This window comes from Vigna radiata, chromosome 7, assembly GCF_000741045.1.
Source record: "Vigna radiata var. radiata cultivar VC1973A chromosome 7, Vradiata_ver6, whole genome shotgun sequence".
In the NCBI taxonomy this organism is placed as follows: domain Eukaryota; kingdom Viridiplantae; phylum Streptophyta; class Magnoliopsida; order Fabales; family Fabaceae; genus Vigna; species Vigna radiata.
The window spans coordinates 17,064,221-17,079,175 of record NC_028357.1 but is presented as its reverse complement, the minus strand read 5'-3'; the positions used below and the strand labels follow the sequence as shown (position 1 = coordinate 17,079,175).

General features: G+C 31.5%; 1 protein-coding gene across 4 annotated transcripts; it reads right to left on the bottom strand.

Moving 5' to 3' along the window:
* Nucleotides 1–5,526: 5,526 nt before the first annotated feature.
* LOC106768990 (probable carboxylesterase 11) lies at nt 5,527–10,741 on the bottom strand. 4 transcript variants are annotated; one of them, XM_022783197.1, is made up of 3 exons: nt 9,697–10,741; nt 6,891–7,356; nt 5,527–5,975 (listed from the first exon to the last, which is right to left on the bottom strand). In XM_022783197.1, the coding sequence occupies exons 1-3, from the start codon at nt 10,458–10,460 to the stop codon at nt 5,952–5,954; spliced, it is 1,254 nt and encodes a 417-aa protein (XP_022638918.1). In that variant the 5' UTR covers nt 10,461–10,741; the 3' UTR covers nt 5,527–5,951. The 4 variants fall into 4 exon arrangements, with proteins under 4 accessions (XP_022638918.1, XP_022638919.1, XP_022638917.1 ...); XM_022783198.1 differs by having other exon boundaries at nt 6,981–7,356; XM_022783196.1 differs by lacking the exon at nt 5,527–5,975 and adding an exon at nt 5,985–6,145.
* Nucleotides 10,742–14,955: the final 4,214 nt, after the last annotated feature.

The following is a 14,955-nucleotide window of genomic DNA, read 5'->3' as shown; positions in this document are numbered from 1 at the left end:
TACCACTTGTTTAGTCCAACCAATCATTGATTGATGGTTTCAAAAAAAATTGGAAGACAGTTAGAATTTTGACACAAACAAGGTTAAAAATGAATTTTAGGAGAAACAATACATTTGTAATATAGTAAGTTGTAATATTAATGAAGGTATCAAATAATTTTGAAGGCACAACATATATGATTTCAAACTCACAAATCTAATTTCTAGGAGTTAGAATATTGATTTGAGGGACAACATAAAAAAAAAAATTGCAGATTTTACCTTGGACAAATTATGTACTCAAGTTGGTGCTAGCCTACAGATGTGATTATTGTTTCAAGCAAGTTTATATATTTTTCTTGAGGGATAACTTGCCAAATGTTGCTTGAATTCTAGAGCTTTTTTTTTCTATAATATTTGTGTATTATAGAATTATTCTTGGAACTAAAGTTGAGGAAATATTTATTATGGTTAAAATTATCGAATGATATATTTGTAGAAATATCAATTTGGTTCTCTTGTTTTAAGTTGTATCAATTGGATCTTCAATTTTGAAAATATGATGTAATTTGACTCTTCTATTAGTATAGAATTAACGACGTTAACTCAATACCATGTGTCAGTATGTGGTTTTCTTTATTTTTTTAATTTTTTTTAATTTTATTTCAAAAAAAAAAATTGTCACATGTCAAATGAGAATCCTATCATATGGTAGAAATAGTGTGACATGCTACTATTGGAGAAAGTGTCATATGAAAAATCTCAATTTAGTCATGTTTTAAATTGAAGACTTTCCACATACATTTTTTTCAACATTGACATGTGACATTGTTTCTGTCACTATACATTATCTTTGTCATGTGGTAGGACCCTTATTTGATATGAGACAGTATTTTTTTGAAAAAAAAAAATTAAATTTTTTTTAAAAAAAATAACAAGTTTAAAAATATTAAAAAACCACATACTAACAAGTGTCATCGAGTTAATGTTGTCACTTCTAGAAAAGAACCAAATTGCATCGTATTTTTAAAATTGACGATTCAATTTGAGACAACTTAAAACGAAAGAATCGAATTAAAATTTTTTGTATAACCTATTTATCATTATTGATTCTAAATTAGTCTCAATTAATTAGTTTCTAATTTTAAAATAGAAACTAATTTAAAACTAATAATCATAGATGGCTAATATATATATATATATATATATATATATATATATATATATATATATATATATATATATATATATTTAAAGTTAGAAACCAATTTACACTCTAATTCAATATCAATTATAATTTTTTATTCATAATAATTGATTATTTTAAATACTTAGTTTTAGTTTATAAAATAATGCATTTTAGTCCATATAATGACTAAGTGTTTTGTACTATAATTTTGTTTGCTATGTATAATAGTTTTCTTGTAGTGCATCTATATATATTTTATAATAATAGAAAATAATAAAAGTATAATTAAAAAGTTTAATATAATCATCATTATAATGAAAATTAAGTACTAAACATAAAAAGTTAAAATTGTTATAAAATATATGAAAAAAACATAGAAGAACAAATAATTTACTTTTTTATTATTTTTTTATGATTATGTAATAAAAATATTTTCAATATTTCATAAAAGCGAAAAAGTTGGTTGACAAATCTTAGAATGAAAAAGATAAAAGTGAGAGAAATTGTGTACACAACAAAAATTATAAAGAAATTCTCATTATAATAAAATTAGCGTAAGTACTTCACATGTATTTTTTAAATATATACATATATATATATATATATATATATATATATATATATATATATATGTGTTTGCTAATTTATATAAAGTGATATTTCAGTTGGTATATTTTAACAAAGTATACCAAATTTTAGGTTACAAAAATATTCCTATTCAAAAAAAACATACTTTAAATATAAGGATACTTACTAATTTTAAAATTTAAATTAATTAAAAATTAAAAAAAAAATTAGTTATTCATTAATTTTTTTTTAAAATAAAAAATAAAAAGAATGGTAGTTATTTTTTTTAATTATAATATTTTTAAATAGATATAATTTGTATAGTTACCTTGTTTTTTAAAAAATGGGTGGACCACATCCATAGGCAACATATTTTCCATGATTTAAGATATCTCTTGCAATTTTTATTTCCATGACTTTATAGAACCCGTCTGGGTTTATAGAACCCGTCTGGGTTTATAGAACCGGGTTTATAGAAACCCTCTGGGTTTATAGAACCCGTCTGGGTTTATAAAACTCGTATGGGTTAAAAAAACAACTACCTTTTATTTTATTTTTTTTAAGAAAACAACTACCTTTTGAAAAATATATAATAAAAGCTAATAACTTTCCTCGTGGACCAATCAGGATTTTTCATAACTATCTTTTACTTTTTTATTTTAAATTAAATTTTAAAATTATTAAAATACCCTTGGATTTAAAGTTGGTTTTCTTTTTTAACAAGAACATTTTTGTAATCTAAAATGTACCAACTGAAAAATCACTTTACGTAAATTAGCAAACTCATATATATATATATATATATATATATATATGAATTATTTAAATTTAAAAAAAAATTAAAAGGGAAAAATTGAAAAAATAAAAAGTATATATGATTATGAATATAATTATAGATAAAATAAATCTTGGCTATTGAAATTAAAGTTATTATGTGTAAATAATTCTTTTTATAAATAATTATTTAAATTTGAAAAAGTAATTATAATGATAAAAAAAGTAAATAATTATTTATAACAAGTAATTATTTGAACTCAAAAGAGTAGTAACTAAAATAATAAATTAAAAAATAATATTTTTATTGTAAGAAATTATTTAAATTTAAAAAGTATTAATTAAGAAGATAAAATTGAAAAAGTAAAGGAGACTCCAAAGAGGTATATCTTATTTATATTGTACGGAATGATTATTCGGTCAACTTAGGATTAAACAATTCCATCAGTTATGAACACCTATCAAACCTGTTAGTCGAATAACAAAAATTGAACAGTTAACTTTAAATAAAAATTAAGATTGGAGATGATTAACTTATCTTAAAGCATGATCTTTACTAGTTAGATCGTAATTAGACCGGCACTAATCTAAAGTCTATTCCAAAATCTATAAATACAGGTTTGAGGTATTGCAGCAGGTTGGTTACATTTAATATACATTTATTGCTAAACTGTCGAATCTTTGTTAACTTTGGTATCAAAGTATCTTCTACAGGTAAAGTCCTAGAATGACCAAACGGAATGACGGACGAAAGAGACCTATGCTAGGAGTTGGACGAACATAGTTTGGAAGACTGTTGACCTCAACCCTATAAATCAAAACATTTTGGCATCGACCGTGAGACTTGAGAAAGTTGAAGAAAATCCAATGGTGACCACAAGGAATATGAGTCCGACTGGAGAGACAAGTGAGCAAGACCCTTTAAAGTTGATTAAGGAGATGCAAACACAAATTCAAGAGATGCAAAGAAGACATGAAGCAGAGATGGGTGCATTGAGGGATGAGAATGCAACCATGCGTCAAGAATAGATCCCCTAACACTCTGTACTAGGCGGGGCTGGTCCGTCAAACGTGAACAAGCAGGCTGAGGGACCAACCAAGACAGTCCAGGAGGCAAACACAGGAGCGAGTAGGGGAGCTCTCAGAATGCAAACTCTGCAGTACTCTTCACAATTGTCGTCATGAAGGCATCCATGCCCGAGCAATTGATGCCTCTTGTGTTCGAGAAGTATGATGAGTCGACTGACCCCGATCAGCATCTGCGATCATTTTCCCACACCATAGAGTTCTACTCGTAAAGCGATCTTGTTTAGTGTAGGGTCTTATCCTTATCTCTGAAGGGGAGGTGTTGGCATAGTTCAATACTTTGTCATCCAACACAGTGGATAGCTTCTCCACTATCCGTATCCTATTCGGTTAGCAGTACGCAACCAACAAAGTCTAAAGCTTAACACATCTTGCATTGGTCAGTACCAAACAAAAGAAGGACAAGTCCCTGAGAGTCTTTATGGACCGTTACAAAAAAACCACTCGGCACGTGATGCAAGTCAAGAATTCATCCTCAACAACCTTGAGAGTAAGACCGTTCACAAATAGTCTGTGTACTAGGCCACCTAAAACCATGAATGAGCTACAAGAGCGGGCAATTGAGTTCTTGCATATAGAAGAAGACATGTGTGTCTTCCGAGAACCAATAGCAGGAGACCGCAACGGCGAGCAAAGGGAAGAAGGAAAAGAATTTGTGGGTGATGACAATAAGGAGAGCAACTCTCGACCGAAAGATCTTCCTCGAAGATCGAAGTTCCATCAATATACACCCTTGAATGTCAACAGTAAGAAACATTGTCGATGTCATAAAAACTTGGGACATAACATGGAGGAGTGCTCCCCCCTTCATGACAAGATGAAGAAGTTGATCCAAGTCGATCAAGTCGATCACCTCCAATGATACGTTAAGACTGATTGTCCTGAAAGGAATCCTCTTCAAAGACGAAGTCCTGAACGATGTCCTACCATGATGACCATCGAAGAGATAACCAACGATGAAGCAGAACTCGAAGCAAAAGTAAGAGCCATGACCACCTACTATGCAGTCACATTAACATCATATCAAAAGAGGTTGGAGCCAACAAATCCTGTACATGTGAACTTCCAAGTTCCAATACCTTCAGTAGATGAACTTCCAATATGACCAAATGATTATTAATTTCAACCCCACGAACCGAAACATATATATAATTATAAATAGTTATAAATAATATATATTTAAAAAACTAATTATTATTATTATTATTATTATTATAATAATTATTAAAATAAAAATATTATTAAATCTATATTAAAATTATAAAAAAAACATACACATAAAGTAGTTATATTTAATTAATTTTTGTAATTATTCATTAGAGTAACTAATGAAATTAATTATGTTTATAAAGATAAAACAGTAAACGAGAATGTACACAAAAGAAAGAGCACTTACGAAAACACAAGGTCAGTCCAAATACTTTTACATGATTATTTAACGAAGTTTTACTACTTTGCCGCATTATCGTATTCCTTAATACAGAATAGTGATGAAGAATTTTAATATTAAATATTTATAAACAAACATTATTCTTTCATTTCAGAATCTTAATTTACTATATATTTCATTTAAGGTATAGATAGCATTATAATAAATTAATATGTTTGTTTTCCGTTGTTTCATGATTTTCAATCTAGTGATAATCTCTTCTCCCAAATTAATGATATCGAAATTATTACTGACATGTAATTCATTATTCATAACATGATTATAAAATGTCATTTCTAAAGTAACATTGTTACTGTCAATTTTTTTCGAAAAAATCATATTAGTGCATTTTTAAAGAAATTGAACCAAATTCAACGTGAAAATAGGAAGTAAAAAAATGATCATCACAATAGTAAGATAAAAATAGGTTAATAGTAAACCTATCAACATTTTCCCAGAAATGTTCAAGATATCTTTTATGCAACAAAATAACACAAACACATTCAACGAACTATATTTTCACCTTACTCAAACCAGGTGTAAAATACGTATATGATACACAATGTACAAGAACAACTGATTCTCCTCTATTTTTCATAACATTCCTTTAGTGTTGAAAGAAACACGAGACCGTTCCCACATGGCCCCAACTTCCTGCACACTATAAAATATTTTGGCTCACTCTTTTTTATTCTAGAATTGATATTCCCACATTTCAAAATAGTTATTCTGAAACAGAAAGGGGTGAGCAAAGATTTTTAAAGTGTGCAGAAAGAAAAACCCTTCCCGTAGCCATAACTATGTTTGGTACAGTCATGGTTACAGAACAGTCAACAGAGATTCCACCAAATCAAATAAGCCTAGAATGAGTGACAGATTGTGAACCTGTCCAGACCCCACTGGATCAGAGTGGTGGCTCCCATGCCCTCAAAGTGCTTCCAATACTGAGACCTGCAAGCCAAACTGGTTTGTTAGGCTTGGGTATGAAGATGGTCTTCTTAAGTTTTAACCATGATAAACAGCCTGCACCATCTCTCTGCTTCATGAGAGGTTCAATACATAGATTCAACCTCCATATGATTCCCCTACCCCCAGGAGTTCAAGGGTAGGCGGGCAATTACCTCAAGATTTGTGATAATAACCGAGTCAATCCAGTGAAGATCATAGCATATTTATAAGGAGCTTAACGTCTAAAAGTTAACAATCAACAAGAAGATAACGATGGAATAGTTGTCCTCGATTGCTAACATTGTGCTCAACAAAGTAAACTAAGCAAAATTGGCTCTTGCTTTTAGCTAATATTATTAAAGAAACTCCATATCTTGATCCTAGCGACTATCACTAAAACGTATCTTAAGGGAAACTGTTTTTTAATCTGAAATCTTAATGATATCGAAGAACAATAAGCTGGTATCTTGTACAAAATTAATTAACAATGAACTCCTACTTCAGGTGACCCTAAAAGAATCGATAACTAAATTTTATATCGAGAAACAGTACATCATAATACACAAGGAATAGTGGAATAGGGGCTTCCAAATGCAGAGTGAATGAGGTGAAAGGCTCTCTCTCTCACTAGTTCAACTAATCCGCTCTCAAACAACTCTATCTTACAACAAGAACTGACAGGTGGAGGGAACACGGAACCGGTCAACCATCGAAAAAAATCGTGATATAATCACATGCCCCTAGGCATGTATATACCGGTGGTAGCAGAACTGGGAACTTTAGATAATTTCAATGAGGAAAAAAATTTTCTCGCCGACCATCCTCTTAATTTCTGGTATATCCTACTCAATATGAGAATTCGTGACCTCGAAGGGAAATATATTTCTTGACCCAGATGGCAATGTCCTCAGCACAAACCTGGGCCTGAGGGCTTTTGATAAGGATGTCAAGTGTTGCAAATTCATGGACTGCATCTTTATACTCATAAACAGGTGCATCAACATTCACCTTCCTAAGCTCCTCTGAATATGCAATGGCACGGTCCCTCATCCAATCGTGTTCTGCCACCACTGTCAATGTTGGAGGTCTCTGCTTTAAAGGAGGTCCCTGGCCTGGGACAAGGGGATTGGCAGCTGGATGGTCTAGGTTAAAATCCCCCTCTGGTAGAAATAGTTTCCATGCTAGCATACACATGGCCTTGTCATAAAAGTAAGAGTTTGCCAACTTTATTTCAGAATGAGTGGGCACACTTCCAATAAAAAATGGATACATCAGGACCTGTGCCACCACCTTGACCGGGTCCAGAAGTGAACCTGCTTCTACAGCTTTCCGAGCCACATAGTCTGCAATATTTGCACCACAACTCGCACCAAGAAGAACACATCTAATACCAAAGAAAAATAAAAAGGTTAAGCAGTGAAAAAGTGGATCACATAACTCCCAACAAAAAAAAAATTGCTTAAAAGACAACACAACAGCTTATCTACAGACCAAGTTACCCTTCAATTTTCTCTCTCTTTTTTCTTTTTTTGGTTTCAAACAAAACCAGTTATGAAGAGGAATAGCATTCCATAACATTTATGTCCATGTCCAAAGGAGGTAGATCAAGTCTTTGCAAAATCAATGATGCAGTAGTCTAACAATTACTTAGATGCCGAGTGCCTCCTAATATATGCTCTAAAATATGCTCTAAAACGTAATTTACTATTTAAAAGTTTACATTCTCAAGAAAAATTTAAATATAGAATCTTAACAGGAAATTAAATAGAATAAGATTGATTCCCAAACTAAGTTTCACGGTAAGTATTGAAGTTGTTAAAGGGAGACACCAATAAATCTTAATGTAGGTAAGTAGAGATATACACAGAAAAGATTCATCATCAAGATCAGAAATTTAGTCAAAACCAAGATAAACTGAATTCTAAAACAGTGCACAAAATGGAACACAGAATGACATGACGCCAAAATGGTCAGTAGAGATCCCCACAAATGAGGAAATCAAAGGTTCATGCGAACTGTGAAGCCATTACAATAGTAGGCTTCATTATAAGCACGTGTAGGTTAACCAATATACTAATAGTTGATTGTAAGTGTTAGCACTGTTCATATATTGGAATACACTAGCATCACGAAGGTTGAGACAAATTCTTGTACATTTCGAATATGTCTTTTAACACAATTATAAACTCAGAAATTCCAAAGGGAAAGATGGGATGCCATTATATATATATATATATATATATATATATATATGTGTGTGTGTGTGTGTGTGTGTGTTTGTGTGTGTGTATGAAACACTTGTTTATGCAAAACTTTTTTCTCACTGGACTTGAATTTTTTAGAAAAGAAATCATCAGCCGAGATCTAAAAAGTTCAAGTCCCGTGAGAAAAAGTTTCGCATAAACCAGTGTTTCAAAACCTTAGGTCCACCAGCCTTTTTTCCTTTATCATCAAAACCCTCTAATTTCCCATCAGAGGATGGCCTGTGCTAACATCAAGTGACATCCGCCAGAAGAAAATTCTTCAGGACATCATCACTTTACCTCTTCTCTCTCTGAATGACATTTGTCTTTCAGCATATCACTAAGTTATAAGCACTGGGTTAATTAGCTACAGACACTATCTAAAAGTGAATGAATCCATGTCATCAAACATAATGTCTTTAGATAAGATGCAATGAAGCTTCCTACGCCTTCTGCAATCAGCTTCTCTGGAATGTCAAGTTCAAAGAACTAGGATAATTAGCTACAGACACAATTTAAGTGAAGAAATTCATGCCATCAAATATTATGTCTTACGTAGGATAAAGAATTAAATAAACAGTAAGGGAAAAAACAGATATTGTGATGGTTTTTGAAAATCATATCTACTCGAACAACGTACCATAACCTCAAACCCCAAAAGATAAGGAATTTCATGACGTTAAACACAATGCTCTCTCTAGTCTCTGCAACAACGGAGAATCCCAAACCACATATATGCACAGGTCTATGTTTTGGCACATGAAGATGCATCAAAATGTAATTTTAATCAAGAAAACTCAAGAGGGAAACAGGTTAACCAGTAAAACAAGGCTGAATACATATTATTGTTTCAAGTCTGAAACTTCCCTAAAATGGTCTACATCAAACAAATAAAACAAAAGTGAAAGAATAACTCTAAAGACATCTTCTTAGAAAACACTAAGATTCTGTTTACATAATTTTTTCCACAAACACTTACCACAACATAAATAAAAAGAGAAAACAAATCAAACTTCTACCATGTTAAAATCAACTTATGCCCGCAACTTTTGGAGAAATTAGATAAAAGAGTTTCTAGGAGAAACTCAAATTATTTTATAGTTTTTACTTTTGTCTTCTATAATTATTATGGAATAACAAGTCGATCTCGACTTCATTTGCGATATACATCAGATTAACAAATCCAACCAAAACATGCTGCCTCCACACTGAAAACCCCGCAACTACTCAACCTGTCACCTCCTCCCTAACTCAGATGCCTTGATCAGATTGATACACTGCTCTCCACTCTCTAATCACTATCAACACTTCGAAAAGACAATGAAGACAGAAAAAAAAAAAAAAAACATCGCACCATTCATATCAAAATCAAAACAAGAATCACCATATTCGTATCGGTATCACCCGCAATCAGAAACTATAAAATGTACGATCAGATCAATCTACAAAAATAGTGCGATACGAAAAGAGTGAGATTCAACCTTGATGGATTTGCATGAGCAGCCAACCAAGGCTCAACTACTGAGGCTCCAAAAGAATCAACAATATGCTTGTGATGACCCTCGAATTTCCTCCCTCCCAACGACTTACTACACTCCGCCAAATTTGCCTGCTTCGCCAGCCAATTCAGCACCTTCACCCCGTCCTCAAACGCCGCCGGGAACCGATTCTCCGGCGCCAGCCGGTAGCCGACCGCCACCACCACCGCGTCGCAGAGCTTCGCAATCCTCCGGCAGAACATATCGTTCGCCACCGAATCATTGCTCCCGCTCACCCACCCCCCGCCGTGGAACTGTAACACCACCGGTAACTTTTTCCGGCGACCGTCCGCCGCCGGCAAGTACCCCCGGTACTCCCCGGCGCTGCTCCGCCTCGTCTCCTCCCGCGGCGTAAACACTGAGGGCTCATAGCTATTTCGCCGCACCGCGCGCGACGACGTCGTTTCAAGGTTCCCCGCGGATCCAGGTTCGGATTTGTAGATAGTTTTGGATTTGGGTTCGGGAGAGAGTGCGGAATCGGGGAGGAAGATTCGGACGGACAGGGAGGTCACGGGATCGATGTGGATATCTTTGGTGGCGACGCCATCGGAGAAGGAGGGGTTGGCGGCGGCGACGGACTCGTCGGGTCGGGTCGTAACACCGAACTGATTGGATTCTTCGGACGGGGCATGGATCTGGTTCTGCAAACGGTTCTTTAGGAGAAACTTAAAGAAGACGCTGTAGAGTTTCACGGCCACGGACGGCATCGCTGGTAGAATCGAAGACTCGGGGGTTTGCAGAAACCGGACAACCGTTAATTAGGATAATTTCATGGCTTAATTAGGATAGAATTAGGTTAATTAAGCTTGAAATCACATGAGACTAGGGTTTTTTCTATTCTGTTTTGAAAAGTTTGAAGGTTTGAATTGAATGATTCTGATTTGAAGCTTGGGTTTGGACGACGGTGGCGAAGGTAAGAGAGAGGAAGAAGAGAAGAAAGATGACACAGCACGCAAAGGAGAGAGAAAAAGAAATGGGATTTCAATTGATTTCTCTTTTCTTATTTTTTTTTAAATAAAAAAGTTTTTGTCTTTTGCATAAAAACAAGCTACCAATGTATGGGGAAAATGAATTTATTCTTTTTTTAATATTTAAAATTTATAAGATTTTAACCTTTGCTAGGTATTAAAAATGGCTTTTATTAAATGTACAAGTTATATTCAATAAGTTTTTATGAGTAAATAATGAAAATGTTGAAATTTATTACTACATTGCTAATTATGCAACTACTTTAAATATTCGTGTCAAAAAAGTACAGGATACAGTGTCTAGAAGTGAAAAATAAATAAATATAAAATAATATTAAATCAAAGTACAATAAATTGCACATATTTTAATTATTTTAAATTTGTAAATAAAATTTCAAGTCACGTTGTTCTTGTTTATTATTGCTATATTCAACCAAATAAATAAAATAACATTTAATTGTTTGAAGAAAAATACATTTGGCATTGTTGTTGATTTTTTCCAATTAAAATTATCATATTTTCTTACTTTTTTTCAATAAGTAATAAAATGTGTTAAAAAGACTAATTATAACAACAAAGATGGAAAGGAATTAGTTTGTTTTTTTTATAAAAATAAGGCAAATAATTGTCACTTTATAATTTAATATCTCGTCATTAACTTTGTGTATTATGTATAAAAAGTTTAATTTTGAAGAATAATAAAATTAAAATATAAAAATCAAAATTAAAAACATAAAACTTAGATGTAAAATAATGGCTTAAACAATCCCTTGGTCCTAATATTTGTGTAAAATCTCAGTTCGGTCCTCAAGTTTTGAACTGTCTCAATTGGATCATAATTTTTGTAAAAATGCATACATTTTACCTCAACCGTTAACTGATCTCAAACGGCGTTAAGTTTAGCTGACGTGGTATGCTGACATGTTGGCTTAATCCCTTCTTGGTCCTCGTATTTGTGTGAAAATCTCAGTTCGGTCCTCAAGTTTTGAACTGTCTCAGTTGGGTCATAATTTTTGTAAAAATGCACACATTTTACCTAATCGCTAACTGATCTCATTGTGCAACAATTATCTTCTGCTATCAGCGGAATAAATAGCATACGGTGATGAACCTATAGGTTACCAAGTTGGTTCATTTGTAGAAAAGGTTGTGAGACTGATTGTACTGGTTACGCGAGTTTTCCGGTGACTTTATTTTTTGAGCCGACGAGATAATTTATGTAAAATCCCTGATTCTCAGAGAGATGAATAAAATTCCTAATTCAAATAAACTAAATAATAGGCATTGTGTCACGTGAAACGCTACTTATTTTAAAAAATAATTCATATAATTAAATAATACACATCAGCATGTCCTCTGGCTACCACGTAAGCTAAACTTAATGTTGTTTGAGATCAGTTAACGATTGGGGTAAAATGTGTGCATTTTTACAAAAATTATGACCCAATTGAGACAGTTCAAAACTTGAGGACCGAACTGAGATTTTCACACAAATACGAGGACCAAGAAGGGATTAAGCCAACATGTCAGCATACCACGTTAGCTAAACTTAACGTCGTTTGAGATCAGTTAACGGTTGGGGTAAAATGTGTGCATTTTTACAAAAATTATGACCCAATTGAGACAGTTCAAAACTTAAGGACCAAACTGAGATTATCACACAAATATTAGGACCAAGGGAGGGTTTAAGCCTAAAATAATATACAAGAATAGAATAAAACTTCCATTTTCATAATATATATATATATATATATATATATGTGTGTGTGTGTGTGTGTGTGTGTGTGTGTGTGTTTGCTAACATGAGTAAGTTTTTTTTTTTTCAATTGGTACATTTTAGCAAAGTGTACCAAATTTTAGTAGACAAAAATACCTTCATATAATATGGATTTTAAGTTTTAAGATGAAGCGAATTTGAATAATTTCTATTCTCAAAATTAAAAAACAAGAAATCGCATACCCTTACTCACCCATCTCTCATCCCTCGTTCCTCTCAACTTTTTTCTTTCTTCTCTCTTACTCCAACATTTTCTCTGTAATCCCTACAGTACCTTAAACTAAAAAGATCACAAATACTCACCTAATCCTAATCCACCTTCCTCACTTTGTTTTTAAATTTTAGAATTAATAGTTTATCTTCAGTAAGATTTGATATTTTGACTATTAAGTTGTCCGGAAATAATTTTCAGAAGAGAAATGTAGAAAAGGGATTCCATAAGGGATAAGTCATGGTTCGGAAAATGGATTTCTGAAGTTATCTCTTGAAAATAATTCTAAAAACATATTTTCCGTTGAAAACAATATTTCAAAATATACTTTTCACCTTCCTGCATATAACCAACCTCAAAACAGAGCAAAAAAATGAAGCTCCTGCACATATCATATTAAATGATTTAACATGAACAAATTATTGAAGAGAGTTATGAACAGAGAAAATTGTGTTACTAAATTATTGTAGACTTTTCTTTTTTACAAATTTAATAACAATCAGAAGTGAAAATATATAACACAGTCCTCTAATAAAAATCAACATCAACATCATCAATTATTTTGTTATTAAAGTGAAAAACAAATGAACGGACAAAGCAAGAACAACAAATTGCGGTGTCACGCTATGTGTAGATGTGAAGAGGATGAAGATGAGAGAAAAACAAATTGAATAAGTGAGGAATGTGAATTAAGGTTAGGTGAGTCTTTTAGATTTTTTTTAGTGGGGACTACTATAGGGATGATAGAGAGAATGTTGGAGTGAGAGAGATAAAAAAAAAAAAAAAGATTGAGAGGAATGAGGGATGAAAAAGAGGTGAGTAAGGGAAAAAGAGATGAGTAACAATTTGAGGTTTTTTGTTTTTTTTTTAGTTTTGAAAATGAAAATTATTCTCGTATCTTTGATTTTAAAACTTAGAATCCATAATATATAAAGATATTTTTGTTTATTAAAATCGGATACACTTTACTAAAATATCCCAACTGAAAAAAGAGTTTATGCATGTTAGCAAACCTATAAATAAATATATATATATATATATATATATATATATATATATATATATATATAAAGTATTACATTGATAAACTTTTAAAAAATAAATGACATGTATCTTTATATAAACTTTGCTGGAATAAAATATTAAATGAAAATATTTAGGAGTAATTGGACATAAAAAAAATATATAAAAGTAGAATACAGATGGAACATGGGTAACTTTTGTAACAAAAATTATTTTCATAAACATTAATATTGATACAATTTAATTCAAATGTGAATATTTATATTCTAAATTATAATAATTTCTAAACGTATCTTTAGTTACGATAAAATATATTAAAATGTAATGATTTATTCAATCCACTAATGGTTGTTTATCCATATTTACATTAAAAATACATGATTATTAAGTTCATTAATTTATTACAACGACATAAAAAAATAAATATTGTCTATAATATATTTGTTAGCCTATGATAGCTCTTTAGAAAAATCTACATTAACGTTAATTGACTTAATTGATAACGTAAAAAAAATTATTATATTAAGCTAAATTATTGGTCTGAAAATATTAAGTAATTTAAATTTCTGCGGGAAAATCGAAATAAACATTTGTTTCATTATATTATCGATTAATCAAATAAAATTTAATATAGTTTTTATATTTTCATTGTAAAATTCATCCAACTTAAATTTAAAAACAGTAAATATACTATTTATTTATTAGTTATTTCTTATAGCATTTATTAATGACTTTGTAACAAAATATTCTGTTTGGCGTCTACTATCTTTTAAATTATATTATGTTGGTGTTTGAGTTGTGATTGTCTGTTGTCAACATTATTTGAATGTATGTCGGGGATCTACCTGTCCGCGCCACGTGTAAAGTGTGGTGGCGTTAGAAGGTGTCACTATCCTCTACAGTTTCAAAACAAACTGTATGGTGTGTGAATCATAGATTTAACCATTTAGATTTATAAAATTTAATTTAGGATATTAATTTATGATTCAATTAAATTTCATGCGTATGGTAAGTTTCATTATTTTTAAATAAATTTTTATTTAATCTTCTTAAGTGTTTATATTTTCAATTCATTTAAGATGTTCTTCTCTCTCCTTTAACCTTCTCTTTTTTTCTCTTTCTTAATAACTTTCTTCTTCTTTCATTTTATCTTTTATTTATTTATTTTTAAGAATCTAATCGCATTTAAAGTTTTTTTTTTTCTATAATATTAGTAAACTTTG

What these genes read in the sequence shown, in the direction of transcription:
- LOC106768990 (XM_014654417.2), bottom strand. Translation starts at nt 10,460, where the DNA reads ATGCCGTCCGTGGCCGTGAAACTCTACAGCGTCTTCTTTAAGTTTCTC. An exon ending in GCTCATGCAAATCCATCAAG is followed by an intron (nt 7,357 to 9,696) that starts GTTGAATCTCAC and finishes CTTTGGTATTAG; the next exon opens with ATGTGTTCTTCTTGGTGCGA.